This window comes from Chlorocebus sabaeus, chromosome 20 (assembly GCF_047675955.1).
Source record: "Chlorocebus sabaeus isolate Y175 chromosome 20, mChlSab1.0.hap1, whole genome shotgun sequence".
NCBI classification, from domain to species: domain Eukaryota; kingdom Metazoa; phylum Chordata; class Mammalia; order Primates; family Cercopithecidae; genus Chlorocebus; species Chlorocebus sabaeus.
Window position 1 is genome coordinate 125,759,073 of NC_132923.1, and position 22,329 is coordinate 125,781,401.

Below are 22,329 nucleotides of genomic sequence, written 5' to 3' on the forward strand. Positions count from 1 at the left end.
AACTTTGGGAGAAACTTAGTTTATGGTTTAAACAAAGACGGTCACAGCCCTTTCTCAAAGCAGATGTTCTTGCCTGGGGACTAGATTGTCTTTGTAGGATTAACATTAGCCACAAGATTAGAAATGATGGTTTAGAGTTATGCACCTGGAGGCTACAAGATTCCAACCCTCCCTAAACTGCTCCTAAAATCAGTCCTTGAGATATTTTGCAGACCCTGCACTTCATGGCCCCACCCAGATGGATAAACTGGCTCATCTGATCCTGTGACCCCGACCCAGGAACGGACTCAGTGCAAGAAGACAGCTCTGACTCCGACTTCCTGTGATTTCATCCCTGACCAACAGCACTCCTGGCTTACCGGCTTCCCCCACCCACCAAGTTATCCTTAAAAACTCTGCTCCCTGGCCGGGCACGGTGGCTCAAGCCTGTAATCCCAGCACTTTGGGAGGCCGAGACGGGCGGATCACGAGGTCAGGAGATCGAGACCATCCTGGCTAGCACGGTGAAACCCCGTCTCTACTAAAATACAAAAAAAATTAGCTGGGCAAGGTGGCGGGCGCCTGTACTCCCAGCTACTCGGGAGGCTGAGGCAGGAGAATGGCATGAACTCGGGAGGCGGGGCTTGCAGGGAGCTGAGATCCGGCCACTGCACTCCAGCCTGGGCAACAGAGCCAGACTCCGTCTCAAAAAAAAAAAAAAAAAAAAAAACTCTGTTCCCCAAATGCTCGGGGAGACTGATTTGAGTAGCAGTAAAATTCTGGTCTCCCGCACAGCCAGCTCTGCTGAATTACTCTTTCTCTATTGTGATTCCCCGGTCTTGATGAATCAGCTCTGTCTAGGCAGCGAACAAGGTGAACCCTTTCGGCGATTACAGTTACAGTGAGCCGAGATCACACCACTGCACTCCAACCTGGGCGACAGAGCAAGTTTCTGTCTTAAAATAATAATAATAATAATAATAATAATAATAATAATAATAATGAAAAAACAGTTAAAGAAAATAAAAGGAAAGAGCAAAAGAAAATAAAAGAATAACTCTGGACGGAAATAGAGTTCTAATTTAGCATTGATCAGGCTGCACTCTGGCCCACCTCCATGTAACTGAAAGTCAGGTAGCACCATGCCCGACCAGGCTTTTCTTTAAGAATTGCTTGAGCTAGTCAGGGCATGGTGGCTCGCGACTGTAATCACAACACTTTGGGAGGCTGAGGCAGGCAGATCACCTGAGGTCAGGAGTACAAGACCAGCCTGGCCAACATGGTGAAACCTGGTCTCTGCTAAAAATACAAACATTAGCCGGGTGTGGTGGCAGGCACCTGTAATCCCAGCTACTCGGGAGGCTGAGGCAAGAGAATTGCTTGAACCCAGGAGGCGGAGTAGCTGGGATTACAGGCACGTGCCTCCACATCCAGCTAATTTTTGTATTTTGAGTAGAGTCAAGGTTTCACCATATTAGCCATACTGGTCTCAAACTCCTGACCTCAAGTGATCCACCCGACTCAGCCTCCCAAAGTGCTGGGATTAAGGCCGGGCACAGTGTTGAGAGTTTGAGACCAGCCTGACCAACACAGAGAAACCCCGTCTCTACTATAAATACAAAATTAGCCAGGTGTGGTGGTGCATGCCTGTAATCCCAGCTACTAGGGAGGCTTAGGCAGGAGAATCACTTGAACCCAGGAGGCGGAGGTTGCCGTGAGCTGAGATCACACCACTGCACTCCAACCTGGGCAACAAGAGCAAAACTCCGTGTCAAAAAAAAACACACACAAAAGCCAAAGTGCTGGGATTACAGGTGTGAGCCACTGCATCTGGCCTTATGATAACATTTTATCTCCTACACAGCTTCTTGTTTTCCCTGGAGGTTCTTTTTCTGTTTGTTTCTCGTTACTTAGTCTTCAATACATTTATCACTAATTTAGCCCCAAAATGTTCACTAATTCTCTAAATGCTCCTGGGACTCAACAGATGCTTGTCTTAATTTAATTTAATATAACTTAATTTAGGAGAGCTAAGTAATTAAACATGAGGCCAAAGTACGTAAGAAAGTGGCAGTCTTTTATTGCAAATATGCGCACACTCTCGGGCAAGGTTCTCTGGTCCTCAGGTGTGGGGGGCCAGGGAAGTTGCGCCGGCGCTCTCAGGTGAGGTTCTCCGGTCCACGAATACGCGGACCGAGGAAGTCACACCGGCGTTTACCGGCGGCGGACTTTTATGCATTGGTACTGAAAGGGGGAGGGCACTGGGCAGGATAAGGGCGTGATAGGGGCGTCTCCATAGGCATGGCTGGGCAAGTTTTGATCTCTTCGGATTGATGTCCTGGGGCACCTGCTCAGTTGATCTGCATTTTCCCGGGCTCGGGCTGCATTTTCCCGCACGCAAGTAAGTTGGTGGTGAAGAACCCGGAAGCAACAAGGGCGGTGCCTTCTTGTTTACCTTCCTCCATCTTGTCCCTTCTTCCTCACCCAAACAGTGCTCTGTCATTGTCCCCTTTCTGGAGAAGCTGTCCAGAGCCTTCTCACCACCCCCAATGGAGTCCCTTAGTGAATGGCGTCTCTTGGACCTTATGTCTTCCTATTGAAACTGCCCTTGCAAAATTATGACATAACTGACCCCATCCTGTTCCTGACCTCCAAGCTGACCCTGCTCATTCCTGGGCGTAGGCCCAGCTGACCAGGGGAGGAATTTAGAGTTCAACTTGAAACAAGAGTAATAATAGTTCCTCCCTAAAACTACTCTCTTCCCTGTTCCGGGGCTGAACCACCACCTTGGTAAGATTAATAAGCAGTCACAAGACAGGTGTAGTTTCTTTCTTTCTTTTTCTTTTCTTTTTTTAAGATGGAGTCGTGGCTGGGCACAGTGGCACAGTGAGACCCTTTTTTTTTTTTTTTTTTTTTGAGACGGGGGCTCACTCTGTCCCAGACTGGAGTGCAGTGGCGCGATCTCGGCTCATTGCAGCCTCCCAGGTTCAAGCGATTCTCCTGCCTCAGCCTTCCAGGTAGCTGGGATTATAGGCATGCACCACCATGCCCGGCTAATTTTTGTATTTTTAGTAGAGATGAGGTTGAACTGCAAAATAATTCTTTTTTCTGATCTTTTGAATGTGATTTGCTGCTTGATTTTTCTCTTTCTCTTTGTTTGTAGAACATAATTTTTCTCTCCAGTGTTTTTAAATATATGTAAAGGTGTATTAATATTTTTATCTCCTTTTCTGGGCACTTGAGGCACACTTTCGATCAGTATCACATTCTTCAGTTCTGGGAAATTTTCTTGCATTATTATTACTATGTATGTATTTTTTGAGACAAAATCTTACTCTGTCACCCAGGCTGGAGTTCAATGGCATGAACATGGCTCTCTGCAACCTTGAGACCTCCTGGGTTCAAGCGATCCTCCCACCTCAGCCTGCCGAGTAGCTGGGACTAAAGGTGCATGCTACCGTGCCTGGCTAATTTAAAAAATATATATATTTTTTAGAGGCAAGGTCTTGCTATGTTGCCCAGGCTGGTCTGGAACTCCTGGTCTCAGGCAACCCACCTGCCTCAGCCTCCCAGCCTCCTGGGATTATAGGCAGGAGTCACTACACCCAGCCAGAGTCCCAGGCTCTAAAAGAAAATAGGCTAGGCATGGTGGCTTACGCCTGTAATCCCAGCACTTTGGGAGGCTGAGGCAGACGGATCACCTGAGGTTGGGAGTTCGAGACCAGCCTGACCAACATGGAAAAACCCTATCTCTACTAAAAATACAAAATTAGCCAGGCATGGTGGCGCATACCTGTAATCCCAGCTGCTCGGGAGGCTGAGGCAGGAGAATTGCTTGAACCTGGGAGGCGGAGGTTTGATGGCTCACACCTGTAATCCTAGCACTTTGTGAGGCTGAGGCGGGTGGATCGCTTTGGCTCAGGAGTTCGAGACCACCCTGGGCAATACAGGGAGACCACTGCCCCCCATCTCTACAAAAAACAAAAACAAAAGGGATTAAAAAAAGAAAAGATATGAATCCATGAGGATAGAGTGTGGAAAAGGAAGCAGCAGCCTCAAAGTTCTGGAAGCTGGAAGAACAGATAAACAGGTGTGAAATGACTGGAAAGCAACTTATTTATTTTTTTTTTTTGAGATGGAGTCTCACTCTGTCGTCCAGGCTGGAGTGCAGTGGTGCGATCTCGGATCACGGCAACCTCTGCCTCCCGGGCTCAAGCAATTCTCCTGCCTCAGCCTCCCAAGTAGCCGGGATTATAAGTGCACGCTGCCACACCCAGATGATTTTTATATTTTTAGTAGAGACAGGATTTTACCATATTGGTCAGGCTGGTCTCAAACTCCCAACCTCGTGATCCACCTGGGTACCTTGGCCTCCCAAAGTGCTGAGATTACTGGCATGAGCCACCAAGCCTGGCCAAAAGCAACTTCTAACCCTGCAATGGAATCGGGAATTGGTGGCACCAGGTCTTTCCAGCAGGGTTTAAGAAATTAGCCAGCCTGAGGTTGGGCACGGTGGCTCACACCTGTAATCCCAGCACTCTGGGAGGCCAAGGCAGGCAGATCACCTGAGGGCGGAAGTTCGAGACCAGCCTGACCAACATGGAGAAACCCCATCTCTACTAAAAATACAAAATTAACCAGGCATGGTGGTGCTTGCCTGTAATCCCAGCTACCTGGGAGGCTGAGGCAGGAGAATCGCTTGAACCCGGGGGGCGGAGGTTGCAGTGAGCCGAGATCGTGCCATTGCCTTCCAGTCTGGGCGACAGAGCAAAACTCTGTCTCAAAAAAAAAAAAAAAAGAAATAAATTAGCCAGCCTGAGCAACAGCAAAACTTCCCATTTCAACAGCAAGACCTCTCTACAAAAAATAAAAACATGAAAGTTGGGTGTGGTGGCTCACGCCTGTAATCCCAGCACTTTGGGTGGCCAAGGTGGGCAGATCACTTGAGATCAGGAGTTCAAGGTCAGCCTGGCCAACATGGTGAAACCTGTCTGTACTAAAAATACAAAACTTAGGCCAGGCACAGTGGCTCACGCCTGTGGTCCCAGCACTTTGGGAGGCCGAGGCAGGTGAATCACAAGGTCGGGAGATAGAGACCATCCTGGCTAACTCGGTGAAACCCCGTCTCTATTAAAAATACAACAATTAGCTGGGCGTGGTGGCGGGCACCTGTAGTCCCAGCAACTGGGGAGGCTGAGGCAGGAGAACGGCATGAACCCAGGAGGCGGAGCTTGCAGTGAGCCGAGATTGTGCCACTGTACTCCAGCCTGGGCAACAGAGCAAGACGCCGTCTAAAAAAAAAAAATACAAAACTTAGCCAGGCGTAGTGGTGCACGCCTGTAGTCCCAGCCACTCAGGAGGCTGAGGCAGGAGAATCACTTGAACCCAGGAGGCGGAGGTTGCAGTGAGCCAAGATTGTGCCACTGCACTCCAGCCTGGGTGACAGAGTGAGACTCTGTCTCATAAAAAATAAGATAAAAAAATTAGCCGGACATAGTGACATGTGCCTGTGGTCCCAACTACCTGGGAGGCTGATGGCAGGAGGATTGCTAGAGCCAAGGAGGTCGAAGCTGCTGTGAGTTATGAGATCACACCACTGCACTCCAGCCTGGGTGACACAGTGGGACCCTGTCTCTAAGAAAAGAAAACACCGGCCGGGCGCGGTGGCTCGAGCCTGTAATCCCAGCACTTTGGGAGACTGAGACGGGCGAATCACGAGGTCAGGAGATCGAGACCATCCTGGCTAACCCGGTGAAACCCCGTCTCTACTAAAAAATACAAAAAACTAGCCGGGCGAGGTGGCAGGCACCTGTAGTCCCAGCTACTCGGGAGGCTGAGGCAGGAGAATGGCATAAACCCGGGAGGCGGAGCTTGCAGTGAGCTGAGATCCGGCCACTGCACTCCCGCCTGGGCAACAAAGCGAGACTCCGTCTCAAAAAAAAAAAAAAAAAGAAACCACCACCACCACCACCTAGCCAATCCCCATTCCCCATCCCCTCACCCCAGCAGAAACTTAGACACATTCCTGGAAGGAGTAAAATGAGCCGGGCATGGCGTTGCATACCTGTGGTCCCAGCCACCTGGGAGGCCGAGGTGGGAGGATTGCTTGAACCCGGGAAGTAGAGGCTGCAGTGAGCTATGATTGCAGCACTGCACTCAAGCCTGGGCAACAGAACAGGATCCAAAAAAAAAAGAGGGGAGGGGCAGAGCCAGGATTTGTTTCCAAGCTGTTGTTGCCTAGGTCCAACTCCTGGCTCCTGGAGCAGCCCGTTCTCCCTGCCTGGAACTCTGAACAGGCTGGAGTCATGGAGGTGATTCCCAGAATCCCAGAGTCAGGGAGGCTGGGGGCAGGGGCAGGTCACTGGACAAACAGATCAAAGGTGAGACCAGTGTAGGGCTGCAGACCAGGCCAGGCCAGCTGGACAGGCACACCATGAGGTAGGTGGGCACCCACAGACTCCCTGCAGGGTGTGGGGCGGGAGCACAGGCCTGGGCCCTCACCGCCCCTGCCCTGCCCGCAGGCTGCTGACCCTCCTGGGCCTGCTGTGTGGCTCGGTGGCCACCCCCTTGGGCCCGAAGTGGCCTGAACCTGTGTTTGGGCGCCTGGCATCCCCTGGCTTTCCAGGGGAGTACGCCAATGACCAGGAATGGCGCTGGACCCTGACCGCACCCCCCGGTTACCGCCTGCGCCTCTACTTCACCCACTTTGACCTGGAGCTCTCCCACCTCTGCGAGTACGACTTCGTCAAGGTGCCGTCAGGACGGGAGGGCTGGGGTCTCTCAGGATCGGGGGTCCCCACGGAGTAGCCAGGGTTCAGGGAGACCTGGGAGCAGGGGCCAGGCTTGGCCAGGAGGGAGATCAGGCCTGGTCTTGCCTTCCCTCCCTGTGACACCTGACCCCACAGCTGAGCTCGGGGACCAAGGTGCTGGCCACGCTGTGTGGGCATGAGAGCACAGACACGGAGCGGGCCCCTGGCAACGACACCTTCTACTCGCTGGGCTCCAGCCTGGACATTACCTTCCGCTCCGACTACTCCAACGAGAAGCCATTCACAGGGTTTGAGGCCTTCTACGCAGCCGAGGGTGAGCCAAGAGGGGACCTTCGACATCTCAGTCTGCGCAGCTGACTGTGGGGGTAACTCTGTCTTAGGCCAGGCAGCCCTACCTTCAGTTTCCCCACCTCCCCCAGGGCAGGGGAGGGGCCTCTGGCCTGACATCAGCTACAATGCAAAGACCAAAACAGCCGTGACCGTGACCTCCATTCACATGGGCTGAGTGCCAACTCTGAGCCAGGGACCTGAGGACAGCATCGCCTCAAGTGACATAGGGACTGGCCGGGTGCGGGGGCTCACGCCTGTAATTAAAGCACTTTAGGAGGCCGAGGCTGGCTGATCACTTCAGGTCAGGAGTTCAAGACCAGCCAGGGCAACGTGGTGAAACTCCATCTCCACTAAAACTACAAAAATTAGCTGGGCGTGGTGGCATGCACCTGGAATCCCAGCTACTAGGGAGGCTGAGGCAGGAGAATTGTTTGAACCCGCGAGGCGGAGGCTGTGGTGAACTGAGATCGTGCCACTGCACTCCAGCCTGGGCAACAGAGCTAGACTCTGTCTCAAAAAACAAAAAACGAAAATGATGCAGGGGCTGAGGACCCCATTTACAGCTGACAAAGTGGGGCCCTTCCAGCGGAAGCGCTGCCAGGATGTTTGATTTCAGATCTCAGTCCCTGCAGAGACCAACTGTGTGACCTTGGGCAAGTGGCTCAATTTCTCTGCTCCTTAGGAAGCGGCTGCAGGGGTTCGGCACTATAGCCCCGCCCCCTGGGTTTGATTGACTCCATCTTTAGCTGGGTGGCCTTGGGCCGGACACTGAAACTCCCTCTGGTTTAACAGAGGTGATGTTTGCATCTTTCTCCCAGTGCTGCCGGGAGCTTGTAGCAACCCTAGGCCTGAAGGTGATTGGCCCGACACCAGTCCTCCACCCTAGACAGGATGAGGCCTCCTCTGAGGTCCACTGTGAGGTCATGGGTCTCCTGGGAGGATGCCAGGCTGGATCCCTCCTTTCCCTCCTGACGGCCTGCCTGGCCCTGCCTCTCCCCCAGACATTGATGAGTGCCAGGTGGCCCCGGGAGAGGCGCCCGCCTGCGACCACCACTGCCACAACCACCTGGGTGGTTTCTACTGCTCCTGCCGTGTAGGCTACATCCTGCATCGTAACAAGCGCACCTGCTCAGGTGAGGGAGGCTGCCTGGGCCCCAGCGCACCCTGTCCTGGGATACGTGGGGCTCCTCAGGGTCATTGCTGCTTTGCCCAGCGGTGCGGAGGGCCTGGGCCCTGGACACTGGGTGCTTCTAGGCCCTCCCGCCTGCAGCTCCGCTTCTCAGCCCTGCTTCCCCTCCCAGCAGCCAGGCTCATTCCCAGTGCCACCCTTCCCCACCAACTGAGGCTAATTCTAACACCTCGCCGTGTACCTGGCCCCACCTGGGTCTGGGAGGCCCTCATGTAGCCACTTCCCACCAGGACAGCCATTGCCCGCTCCTGGGGTGGGAGAGTCGGGGGGATCTAGCCCTGGTTCCTTGGGACCCCATCCCTGCACTGTGGAACTGGCCAGTGCTCTGGGGCATGGGTAGCCCCACCTGCTGGCGCTGACGCTGCCTCCCCACACTTGGTTTCTCCCTCTCGGTGTCTCTCCTCGTCTCTCTGATCTTTTTTCCAGAGCAGAGCCTCTAGCCTCCCCTGGAGCTCCAGCCTGCCCAGCAGGTCAGAAGCCAGAGCCAGCCTGCTGGCCTCAGCTCCGGGTCAGGCTGAGATGGCTGTGCCCCAACTCTCATTCACCCCCCACGGACCCAATAATAAACCTGGCTCCACCCCACCTGCTGCTGCGTGTCTCTGGGGTGGGAGGGTCAGGAGGTGGCGGGGTGCGCTCCTCTCTGCTGTCCCTCCTCACAGCCTCATGAACCCCAGGTCTGTGGGAGCCTCCTCCATGGGGCCACAGGCTCCTTGGCCAGAAGGGCTTGCTCTCACCCCCCGTTTTGAAGATGAGGCACTGAGACCCAGAGAGTGGCAGGGCCTCGCTCGTGTCCAGGTCCCCCAGAGGCTGAGCCCAGAGTAATCTTGAACCACCCCCATTCAGGGTCTGGCCTGGAGGAGCCTGACCCACAGAGAAGACACCCTGGGAGGTATTCATGGAGGGAGCAGTCTGGTCCCCCCAAATCCAGGGGTGATCTCCACTGCCCCATAGGTCACTTCCATGTGGAAGAAGGCAGGTAATGTTGGGGCTCCCCACTTCCCAGAGGCCTCACAACTTGAATGCCCCCCACTGTAGCTGCGGGTGGGGTGGTGGTATGGGATGGGGACCAAGCCTTCCTTGAGGGATGGAGCCCAACCCGAGGCCCTGCCTGTGGCAGCAGCATCAGCTGTTCCAGCGAGGAAGGAGAGCGCTAGACTCAGTCATGATCACTGTTGCCTTGAACTTCCAGGAGCTGTCCCCGGGACAGGGGCCAGACCTGGCGGAAGGGGGTGATGAGAGACCCTTCTTCCGGACAGTTCCCCCAGGAACCCAGGGGGCTGGCTGGTCTTGGCTGGGTTCGGGTAGGAGACCCCTGATGAATAAACTTTGGAATCGCTGGGGTGGCTGTAGGGGAATTTGGGGGAGAGCCAAAGGGGCCCTTAGGCTCAAGGAGACGCCCTTCTCTTTTCCCGAATTCCCAGGGACCAAGGAGAGTGTCCCCTCTTCCTCCTTCCTGTGTGTCCATCCACCCCTGCCCTGCACCCCGGCAGGGCCTGGTGGAACTCAATGCTCTAGCCCCCACCCTGGGGTTGCAACTCTGGCCCAGGACACCACCACACTGTCTGGGGGTGTGAGCGAGGGCCCATGCACTCCATGAGGCTAAAGCCTCAAAGCAAGAGAAACCCCTTCTCTAAGTGGCCCCTCAGCCATTGGGTAGGTCGTTTGGTTTCTGGCCTGGCCTCAGGGGCTGGCCGTCTGCAGGGCCCAGCCCAACCCAGGGATGCAGATGTCCCAGCCACATCCCTGTCCCAGTTTCCTGCTCCCCGAGGCACCCACCCTGCTCTTGGTGCGAGGGCTGATGGAGGGCACACCAAGTCACTCCCCCGCCTTCCCTCCTTCCAGCCTTGTGCTCCAGCCAGGTCTTCACCCAGCGGTCTGGGGAGCTCAGCAGCCCTGAATACCCACAGCCGTACCCCAAACTCTCCAGTTGCACTTACAGCATCCGCCTGGAGGAGGGGTTCAGTGTCATTCTGGACTTTGTGGAGTCCTTCGATGTGGAGACGCACCCTGAAACCCTGTGTCCCTACGACTTTCTCAAGGTCTGGCTTCTGGGGCCATCATCTTGTCCCAGATCCTCCCCCTCAGCCCAGCTGCACCCCCTACTTCCTGCAGCACGGTCCCCACCATGTTCCCGTCACCTTCAGCAACCCCCCACCTCTCCAGGTGCTGTGGGGGTCCAAAGCTGGGGCCTTCTGAGTACAAGCGTGGGAGGGAGAGCGGGGAGGGGCACCCTGATCCGTGGCCTGGGGTGGCCTCATTGGCTCTCCCTGAACTGCTGAGGAGGTGGGCTGTCTCCCTCTGGCCCAGGCCAGACCCGGGCAGCCGCTCCCCTGCTTTCATGAGCTTCTTTCTCAGATTCAAACGGACAGTGAAGAACACGGCCCGTTCTGTGGAAAGACATTGCCCCGCAGGATTGAAACAAAAAGCAACACGGTGACCATCACCTTTGTCACAGATGAGTCAGGAGACCACACAGGCTGGAAGATCCACTACACGAGCACAGGTGAGCAAGTGGGTCTCAGATCCTGGCTGGAAGCTCAGAGCTGCCTCTCTCTTGGAGTGTCAAGGAGCTGTAGAGTGTGGGTCTCCTTCTGGGCCAGGACTAGGAAGGGACACCAGGTTTAGTGGTGTCTGAGGTATGAGGCAGCAGTCTTTTAAGGGGAAGCATCGGTTGTCCCTCCCTCCAGCCAGCCACCTATCCATCCTTCCACCACTCATCTTTCCAACCACCCATTCACCCATCCACTCATCCGTTTACCCACCCATCCTTCCATCCACTCATCCTTCCAACCATCCGTCAATCCACCCACCCATCTATCCTTTTGTCCACACAACCATCCACCCATTCTTCTACCTACCCATCCTATCCATCCATCCTTCTATTCAGCCATCCTTCTACCTACCTATCCTTCATCCATTCATCCATCCATCCATCCAATCCATCTGTCCATTCACTCATCCTTCTACCTATCCATTCTTCTATCATCAATCCATTCATCCTTCCAGCTATCCATCTATTCATCCACCTATCCTTCTACTCACCTATCCTTTTACCTACCCATTCTTCTATTCATCCACCATCCACCCATCCTACTACCCACTCATCCTTCTATCCACCCATCCTTTTACACATCCTTCTATCCATCCATACATACACCCATCCTTTTGTCCACCCATCCATCCATCCTTCCATCCATGTATCCATGCATCCATCCATCCTTCCAGCTATCTATATATCCACCCACCCATCCTTTTACCTACCACTCTTATCCATCCACCCTTCCACTCATCCTTCCAGCCATCCATCTATCCATCCACCCATTGTTCTACCTACATATCCATCCATGCACCCATCCATCCATTCATCCATCCACCAATTCTTCCACCTATCCATCTATCCATTCACTCATCCTTATATCCATCCATCCATCCATCCATCCATGTTTCCGTCCATCCACCCATCCACCCATCCTTCCACCCACCTATCCTTCTGTCAACCCATCCTTCTACTCATCTACCCATCCACCCATCCTTTGACCTACACATCTTTCCATCATCCATCCATCCATCCATCCATCCATTCATCCATCCATCCATTCTTCCATCCATCCACCCACCCACCCACTCTTCCACCCACTCATCCTCTATCCACCCATCCTTCTATTTATCTACCCATCCACCCACCTATCTATCTATCCATCCATCCATTCATCTATCCATCCATCCATCCATCCATCCATCCATCCATCATCCATCTATGTATCCATGCGTCCATCCATCCATTCCTTCCAGATATCCATTTATCCACCCACCCATCCTTCTACTACCAATCCTACCCATCCATCCATCCACCCATTAATCCATCCATCCATCCATCCATCCATCCACCCACCCATTCTCCCAGCCATCCATCTGTCCATTCATTCTACCTACCCATCTTTCTATCCATCCATCCTTTATCGACCCACCCACTCATTCTTCTATCCACCCATTCCTCTATTCATCTACACATCCATCCATCCATCCATCTATCCATCCACCCATCCACCCATCCATCCTTCCAGCTGTCCATCTATCCACCCACCCATTATTCTTTCTACCAATCCTATCCATCCATCCACCCACCCATCCATTCATCCATCTACCCATTCTTCCAGCCATTCACCCACCCATCCTATCCATCCATCCTTCTTCTTCTTCTTCTTCTTTTTTTTTTTTTTACAGAGTCTCGCTCTGTTGCCAGGCTGGAGTGCAGTGGCACAATCTCAGCTCACTGCAACCTCTGCCTCCTGGAAACAAGCGATTCTCCTGCCTCAGCCTCCAGAGTAGCTGGGATTACAGGCATGTGCCACCATGCCTAGCTAATTTTTGTATTTTTAGTAGAGGCAGGGTTTCACCATGTTGGCCAGGATGGTCTTGATCTCTTGATCTCATGATCTGCCTGCCTTGGCCTCCCAAAGTGCTGGGATTACAGACATGAACCACTGAGCCCAGCTCCATCAATTCATCCTTCTATACATCTACCCACCCACCCACTCATCCTTCCATCCACCCATCCTTCTAGCCATCCATTCCTCTATTCATCCAACCATCCACCCATCCTTCTACCTACACATCCTCCTATGTATCCATCCATCCATCCTTACAGCTGTCCATCTATCCACCCACCCATTCTTCTGCCTACCAATCCTATCCATCCATCCACCCACCCATTCATTTACCCATCCACCCATTCTTCCAGCCATTCACCTTCCCACCCATCCTATCCATCTATCCATCCATCCATCCATCCATCCATCCATCCATCCATCCATCCTTCTGTCCATATACCTACCCACCCACCCACCCATCCTTCCATCCACCCATTCTTCTATCTATCCATTCTTCTATTCATCCAACCATCCACCCATCCTTCTACCCACACATCTTTCTATCCATCCATCCATCCATCCTTCCAGCTATCCATCTATCCACCCACACATCCTTCTACTTACCAATCCTATTCATCCATCCATCCATGCATCCATTCATCCATCCATCCATCCACCCACCCATATATCCATCCATGCATCCATCCATCCATTCTTCCATCCAGCCAGTCATTCATCTATCCATCCACCCATCTTTCTACCTACCAATCCCACTCATCCATCCATTCATCCTTTCATCCATCCTTCCAGTCATTCATCTGTCCATCCATCCATTCTTCTACCTTAGTTACCTTTCTATCCAGCCAGCCATCTATCCATCCACCCATCCTTCTGCCTACCAATCCTTCTATCCACCAATCTATTCATCCATCCATCCATCCATCCATCCACCATCCTTCCGTCCACCATCATTCCATCCTATGGATGTGTACCAGGGATATGTAACGTGGAAGCCACAGTTCCAGCAGCCTCTGCTCAGTCCAGTGAGGGAACAGTCACAGAAACATAACCGGAACCCTGTGGCAAGCACAGCCTACAGCCAAGCACTGGACAATGTGAGAGTCCAAAGGAGGACCTCACCAGACAGGGGCTAGGAGCTAGGAAGCTATCCTGGAATAGGAAATGCCAAGATTGAATTTAAAGGATAAGTGGGTATTGGACAGAGTTCTAGGTGGCAGAAGAGTATGCACAAAAGTCCCCCAGAGGCTTCACTCTTCAGGGTGTGGAGCTGTAGAAGGTGAGGTGTGGGTATGAGTTGGGGCAGGGGAAAAAGGAGTTCTGACCGTGGAGGGTTGCACCACAGCCACAGCTTGAGGAGTATGCAGCCAGGATCTACACACTGTACCTCTCAGGACCACCCCTACTGGCCCTGGCTCTGCCCTCTGAGGCCCTGCCAGAACTGCCACCACCTCTTCCTCGTGACAGACACTCAGGTGCTAGAAGCCCTGGGCTCCCACAGGTCCAACAAGGCTATCCCTGGAGATTGATTCCTCAAGGGGAGACTTTGGGACCTGCATGGGACTGAGAGCTGCCCCAGGCCACAGGCTGGGTCAGGGGCACTCAGGTGCACCCAGCTGCCCCAGCAGCTTGGCAGAGACCACTAGGCCCTAGCAGGTGCCGGAGGGAGGAGAGGACTCAGAAACTGACCGGTGGGTTTTAAGGGGCAGCTGGGGAGCACTGAAGCCTTGGGGTGAGTGGAGGCCAGGGTTTGGGGGCCAGAGTGGAATGCAGTGTCCTGGTGGGTTGGCACTGTGGATAGGCGCTCATGAGGGGGGGCTGTGAGGGTGAATTACAGCTCCACCAAGCACTAGCCTAGGTGCTTTGTATTTGATCTTCACAACAGCCCTGGGGCAACTATTATCATCATCACCCGCTCCCCATCTTGCAGATGAAGAAACTGAGGTTTCGAGAGGTTACACATAACCACTGGGAAATGGAGAGTTATGATTTAAACCCAGCTCCAGTCCCATGCAGGTCCCAAAGCCTCCCCCGAGCTCTCTTCCTCAAAGTTACACTCTGTCTCGGTTTCGAGCGTGGCTCTGAAATTCCTGGCATAGAGCAGACATTCTATTTATGGGGACTGCCCCATCTTCCCACATACCCGGCTTTCTCACATACCTTTGGCTCAGTCCCAGGGAAAAAAAGAAACCTTAATTTGGAAAAGCACCTGAGAGTTTAATCTTGCCTTTGGTGTTAAATCTTAAGAACCCTACCCCACGAATGGCAAGCTCTCTTTACATGTTAAGTATTTCCTTTATAAACTAAGAACTTCAGACGGCTCGATTCGGACTTGGCTGCTATAGACCTCATCAAAACCAATATGCCTGGTTTCCTCTGCGCAGCGCAGCCTTGCCCTTATCCGATGGCGCCACCTAATGGCCACGTTTCACCTGTGCAAGCCAAATACATCCTGAAAGACAGCTTCTCCATCTTTTGCGAGCCTGGCTATGAGCTTCTGCAAGTGAGTTAAAACAAGACTAAGTACACCACGATCAATCACGATCGCTTTGAAATGTGAACATATTTCTATCTGCAGATATGTGAAAGCAAAGTGGGAAAATCGTGTGTCAGCATGATTTCTTTTGTCTATCTTTAAATGATAAAAAGCCAAGAAATAAGTTTGCAGAGGACAAAAAGGATGGCTATGGAAAATTTGATTCTGGGAATTCTACCCTTTCTTTCTTTTTCTTTTCTTTTTTTTTGAGACGAAGTCTCGCTCTGTCGCCCAGGCTGGAGTGCAGTGGCGCGATCTCAGCTCACTGCAAGCTCCACCTCCCGGGTTCACGCCATTCTCCTGGCTCAGCCTCCCGAGTAGCTGGGACCACAGGCGCCCGCCACCTCGTCCGGCTAGTTTTTTGTGTTTTTTAGTAGAGACGGGGTTTCACCGTGTTAACCAGGATGGTCTCGATCTCCTGACCTTGTGATCCACCCGTCTCGGCCTCCCAAAGTGCTGGGATTACAGGCGTGAGCCACCGCGCCTGGCCTCTTTCTTTTTTCTTTAAACGTAACTTTAAATTTACGTAAGCGAGCCCTTTGTTTTAAAGCTACTTTGGAAAGCTGGTGATGAAAATAGGCAATTGGCCAGGCGCAGTGGCTCACACCTGTATTCCCAGCACTTTTGGAGGCCAAGGCAGGCAGATCACTTGAGGCCAGGAGTTCGAGACCAGCCTGGCCAACGTGATGAAACCCCATCTCTACTAAAAACACAAAAATTAGGCCTGGCGTGGTGGCTCACGCCTGTAATCCCAGCACTTTGGGAGGCTGAGGCTGGCAGATCACAAGGTCAGGAGATCGAGACCATCCTGGCCAACATGGTGAAACCCCATCTCTACTAAAAATTCACACACAAAATATTAGCCAGGCATGGTAGTGGGCGCCTGTAGTCCCAGCTACTCGGGACGCTGAGGCAGGAGAATGGCGTGAACCCGGGAGGTGGAGCTTGCAGTGAGCCGAGATCACACCACTGCACTCCAGACTGGGCGACAGAGCCAGACTCCATCTCAAATAATAATAATAATAATAATAATAATAATAATAATAATAAGAAGAAGAAGAAGAAGAAGTAAAAGTAAAAATATAAACATTAGAAGGGGTAGTAGCCCCGTCTCTACTAAAAACACAAAAATTATTAGGTGGCCGGCGCCTGTAATCCCAGCTACCCAGGTGGCCGAGGCAGGAGAATCGCTTGAGCCTGGGAGGCGCAGGTTGCAGTGAGCTGAGATTGCACCACTGCACTCCAGCCTGGGTGACAGAGCGAGACTCTGTCTCAAAAAAATGCATAAAATAAAATAAAATGGGCAACTTTTCTGTTGGTCACACACGACAGCAGCTCTTCGTAAAGTGGCTGGAACGACAGAAAAATGAGTTTGCTATCCTGTTCCAAGTGCCCTGCCTTGCATCAAATTAAAGTCCTCCCCCTGGTCAAATGACCTTTCCATGAAACAACTCCTGGGCCCACAAAAAAGTAGACAGGCCTGGGAAATAGTGTATTCTGCAAAGTTATAAATAGTGATCACTGTTAAGGGAGGAGTGTAATTTCAAAAAATGCTTAGCATGTTGCTTTAGGGGCACAGGTAAGAAATTAACACGTCCTCTTTATGTTCTTCAAAATTGTCACTGAATCCCAGTGGTAAGATGTAATAACATTGGAATGATAACTAGCTATGCAATCCACAGTCCTGTGGAGGGTCAAAAAAAAAAAAAAAAAAAGTGAGACACTTTTCCCACCTTGCAAACTTCTTGGGCAGGCTCTTTTCCACAGATCCTCGGACCACAAACCTCTTTAGTTTCTGACTTAACACAAGAAGTCCTGAAATCCTTTGAAGCACAAGGTTTCTGCCAAAAGCCGTCTCTATTTTAATGTTTGATTTTAGAAAAACATTATCTCAGCAAGTCGAAAAATGTTTCCCTGTGGATGACACTGGCAGTGAAAGCTGGTGGACAGCACACAGACGAAACTCACAAAAGAATTCTTAGGAGTCCTCCTCCAGCTAATGGCCACAGGCTAGACAGATACACAGATATACTTGCAAGTCTTATCACACCTGCTTTTTCAAACTTGTCACCACAGCCCTCTGTTTTTTTTTTTTTTTTTTTTGGACAGGGTCTCACTTTGTCACGCAGGTTGGAGGGCAGGGGTGCGATATCATGGCTCACCACAGCCTTGACCTCTCAGGCTCAAGCAATCTCTCACCCCAGCCTTCCAAGTAGCTGGGACTACAGGCGAGCACCAACATGCCCGGCTAATTTTTGTCTTTTTTGTAGAGGTGGGGGGGGGGGGTCTCTGTTGCCCAGGCTGGTCTCGAACTTCTGAGCTCAAGCAGTCCTCCCACCTTGGTTGGCCTCCTAATGTGCTGGGATCACAGGCATGAACCACTGCGCCTGGCCCTCTGTCACTTTATATAAAGAAATGGTGGAACATCAGATGCAGAAATGTTGAGATATGATGATGACGATGATTTGAGACAGGGTCTCACTCTGTCACCCAGGTTGGAGTGCAGTGTTGCAATATCAGCTCACTGCAACCCCCGCCTCACACGTTCAAGCAATTCTCCTGCCTCAACCTCCTGAGGAGCTGGGATTACAGGTGCACACCACCACGCCAGGCTAAATTTTTGTATTTTTTAGTAGAGACAGGGTTTCACCATGGTGGCCAGGCTGGTCTTGAACTCCTGGCCTCAAGTGATCCACCTGCCTTGGTCTCCAGGTGTGCTGGGATTACAGGCATGAGCCACCACACCCGGCTGAAATCTGATATGTTTTTGTATTACAGTGAAAAACAAACAAACAAAAGAATCATAAATTGCTGCAAAGTTTCCATCTGATTCATAAAATGCCAATACCTGTTGAACAATGAAATACATAACCTAGGTGGCATAGATGTGCACTGAGGCGGTGGGGCAGTGCGTCCATGTGCCAGGTCCCCTCAACCCCAGCACATGCAGATACTGGTCATGTGCGATGCCACCCGCTTTGGGAGTACCTCGTAAAACACTAGAATAGGAAGTACTGTGAGAGCACAGCTTTGGGGAGTGCTTTTTTGATATAAACAAGGAAATTAATGTATTCTGAATTCTTCTTCAGGGTCACTTGCCCCTGAAATCATTTACTGCAGTTTGTCAGAAAGACGGATCTTGGGACCGGCCAATGCCCTCGTGTAGCAGTACGGTCATGTGGTGACTACAACCCCCATAACCGCCCGAACTCCCTCTGCTGCTAACTGTTGCTGTCTCTATTGCTTCTCTGGTTTTCTGTTTCTTTCTTTTCTTTTTCTCCTTTTTTTTTTTTGAGATAGGGTCTTGCTCTGTTGCCCAGACTAGAGAGCAGTGGTGTGATCTTGGCTCACTGCAACTTCTGTCTCCCAGGCTTAAGCAATCCTCCTGCCTCAACCTCCTGAGTAGCTGGGACTACAGGTGCCTGACACCGTGCCTGGCTAATTTTTGTATTGTTTGTAGAGACAGAGTTTTACCATGTTGCCCAGGCTGGTCTCGAACTCCTGACCTCAAGTGATCCGCCCGTCTCAGCCTCCCAAAGTGCCAAGATTACAGGCGTGAGCCACTGTGCCCGGATCCTTGGTTTATTAATGATCCGTTTATCAGCACTTGAATTTCAAATTTGCTTCTTTTCTCCCATCTCTCAGTGCACTCTTAGAGGTTAAAACAACCAACCTACTAGGGAAGGGATATGCTTAGAAAAGCATGTTCTTTGACAAGTTGTTTTTTGTTTTTTGTTTTTTCTGAGACAGGGTCTTACTCTATTGACCAGGTTGGAGTACAGTGGTGTGATCTCGGATCATGCAACCTCTGCCTCCTGGGTTCAAGCGATTCTCCCACGTCAGGCTCCCCAGGAGCTGGGAGGCACTACCAGCACATGCCACTATGCCAGGCTAATTTTTGTATTTTTTGGTAGAGATGGGGGTTTCACCATGTTGGCCAGGCTGATCTTGAACTCCTGACCTCAGGTGATCTGCCCACCTCGGCCTCCCAAAGTGTGAGTACGTGTCTGTGTGTGTGTGTGTTTGAGATGGAGTCTCACTCTGTCACCCAGGCTGGAGTGCAGTGGCAATCTCAGCTCACTGCAACCTCTGCCTCCCAGCTTCAAAAGATTCTCGTGCCTCAGCCTCCTGAGTAGCTAGGATTACAGGCACATGCCACCACACCCCGCAAATTTTTGAATTTTTTTGGTAGAGATGAGGTTTCACCATGTTGGCCAGGCTGGTCTCGAACTCCTGACCTCAAGTGATCCACCTGCCTCAGGCTCCCAAAGTGTGTTCTTTGACAATATTTTTTTTTTTTTTTTTTTTTTTTTTGGAGACGGAGTCTTGCTCTGTAGCCCAGGCTGGGGTGCAGTGGTGCAATCTTGGCTCACTGCAACCTCCACCTCCTGGGTTTAAGCAATTCTTCTGCCTCAGCTTCCTAAGTAGCTGGAACTACAGGCACACGCCACCACACCTGGATAATTTTTTGTATTTTAGTAGAGACGGGGTTTCACCGTGTTGCCCAAGCTGGTTTGAACTCCTGAGCTCAGGCAATCCGTCTGCCTCGGCCTCCCAAAGCACTAGGATTACAGGCATGAGCCACAGTGCCTGGCCTGACAATCTTTTTCTAAGTATAAAAATAATAATATTCATGGTAGAAGATGGAAGATAGAAAATACAGAAAATTATGAACATCTTAATGCCCATAATGCCACTATATGCAAGTATAATCATTATTTTTTGTTTGTTTGTTTGTTTGTTTTTTGAGATGGAGTCTTGCTCTGTCGCCCAGGCTGGAGTGCAGTGGTACGATCTCGGCTCACTGCAAGCTCCGCCTCCCGGGTTCACGCCATTCTCCTGCCTCAGCCTCCCGAGTAGCTGGGACTACAGGCGCTGGCCACCACACCCAGCTAATTTTTTTTTTTGTATTTTAGTAGAGACGGGGTTTCACCGTGCTAGCCAGGATGGTCTCGATCTCCTGACCTCGTGATCTGCCCGTCTCGGCCTCCCAAAGTGCTGGGATTACAGGCTTGAGCCACCGCGCCCGGCCTAATCATTACTTTGTTTTTGTTTTTTTAGTTTTTATTTTTTGAGACGGAGTCTCGTTCTGTTGCCCAGGCTGGAGTGGAGTGGCGCCATCTAGACTCACTGCAAGCTCCTCCTGCTGGGTTCAAGCAATTATTCTGCCTCAGCCTCCTGAGTAGCTGGGATTACAGGGGCCTGTCACCAAGCCCAGCTAATTTTTGTATTTTTAGTAGAGACGAGGTTTCACCATGTTGGCCAGGCTGGTCTTGAACTCCTGACTTCAAGTGATCCACCCACTTCAGCCTCCCAAAGTGTTGGGATTACAGGCGTGAGCCACCACGACCAGCCAGTTTTTTTTTTTTTTTTTTTGAAACAGGGTCTCATTCTGTCGCCTAGGCTGGAGTGCAGTGGCACAGTCTCGGCTCACTGAAACCTCCTCCTCCGGGGTTCAAGCGATTCTCCTGCTTCAGCTTCCCCAGTAGTTGGGATTAGAGGTGCCTGCCACCACACCCCGTAATTTTTTAATTTTAATAGAGGCGGGGTTTCACCATGTTGCCCAGGCTTGTCTCGCACTCGTAATCTCAAGTGATCCACCCACCTTGGCCTCCCAAAGTGCTGAGATTACAGGTGTGAGCCACCAGGCCCGGCCTGATTGTTACTCTTTTGGCGTGTGTCCCTCCAATTACACACAATTCACACGTGTGAGCAAGTAAATACTACTGTATGTAGAAAAGGGGGTAATTTTATGTGGTAATACACACATCCCAAACTGGGATAATGATGTACATTATCATTTTGTGAACTAAAAATCATGTATTTTTCTCTTGGAGACAGGGTCTTGCCCTGTCGCCCAGGCTGGAGTGCAGTGGCTTAATCATAGCTCATATGACACACCCTCAAATCCATAGCTCATATGACACACCCTCAGATCCTCCTGTCTCAGCCTCCTGGGTAGCTCGGACTACAGGCACGTGCCACATACCCAGCTCCTTTTAAATTTTTGCTAGAGATGGGGTCTCACTATGTTGCCCAGGCTGCCCTGGCCTCTCTAAGTGCTGGGATTACAGGTGTGAGCCACCATGCCCAGTGAGCTTTAGAAAGACTTCTAAGTCTTTCTAAATACTTCAACTTATTAAAGGGATCAGAAGAATAAACTGAATTTTTTGTTTTGGAGACAAGGTCTCTATCACCCAGGCTGTAGTGCAGTGGTATGATCATAGCTCACTACAACCTCATCCTCCCAGGCTCAAGCGATCCTCCTGCTTCAGCCTCCAGAGTAGCTGAGACCATACCACCAAGCCCAGCCAATTTACCTTTGGTAGACAGGGTTTTGCTGTTGCCCAGGCTGGTCTTGAACTCCTGGTCTCAAGTGACCTTCCCACCTTGGCCTCCCAAAATGCTGATTACAGGTTTGAACCACCAAGCCTGGGTCCTCCAATCTTACTGTCGTGTCCTTTTCTACCCTTATTGCCTTGTGAATTGCAAGCTTTTACATCCAACCAGCCTGTGCCATGTCGCGTGCTATTCTGCTGCAGACCTTTCTTATATTGACGTGAGGGTGCTAAGGAGCTCCGGTGGTTTCAAATTCCCTTTCTCCAGGAAAGGTAGCACACCTCTTCCTCCGCATGGACCACTCCCCCTCAGTTCAGCCATTCAGTTACCTTCCCCCTCAGCCTCCCAATAATTGGGACAAAAGGCACGTGCCACCATGCTCGACTTTTTAATCTCTTGTAGAGAGGGGGTCTTGCCATGTTGCCCAGGCTGGTCTCAAACTCCTGGGCTCAAGGGATTTGCCTGCCTCGGTCTCCCAAAGGTGCTTCTCCAGACCTTTGGAAAGTTAGCATTGAAATGATCAATGGATTCCTCCCTCCACGCTTCTTTCTTAGTTGTTGACTGTGGCCCTCCTGATGATCTACCCAGTGGCCGAGTGGAGTACATCACAGGTCCTGAAGTGACCACCTACAAAGCTGTGATTCAGTACAGCTGTGAAGAGACCTTCTACACAATGAAAGTGAATGATGGTATGCATATTGTTCAAAGTTGGGGGTGGGCAATACTTGGAACTTAAGCCCCCATGGTCTGAAAATAAACTTTAACCAACATTTTTGGCTAAGGCTAGACAAAAGATTA

General features: G+C 51.4%; 1 protein-coding gene across 1 annotated transcript in view; it reads left to right on the plus strand.

Annotated features, from left to right (window-relative positions):
• MASP2 (MBL associated serine protease 2) overlaps positions 1-22,329 on the plus strand; it is a 28,925-nt gene that overhangs the window by 2,254 nt on the left and 4,342 nt on the right. The window contains exons 4-13 of the mRNA XM_073008031.1: positions 2,106-2,220; positions 2,335-2,380; positions 6,501-6,729; positions 6,885-7,062; positions 8,081-8,212; positions 10,111-10,307; positions 10,624-10,771; positions 15,041-15,159; positions 18,282-18,360; positions 22,086-22,220. Coding sequence (XP_072864132.1) covers positions 2,106-2,220; positions 2,335-2,380; positions 6,501-6,729; positions 6,885-7,062; positions 8,081-8,212; positions 10,111-10,307; positions 10,624-10,771; positions 15,041-15,159; positions 18,282-18,360; positions 22,086-22,220 — 1,378 coding nt within the window. The remainder of the gene's footprint in view (positions 1-2,105; positions 2,221-2,334; positions 2,381-6,500; positions 6,730-6,884; positions 7,063-8,080; positions 8,213-10,110; positions 10,308-10,623; positions 10,772-15,040; positions 15,160-18,281; positions 18,361-22,085; positions 22,221-22,329) is intronic.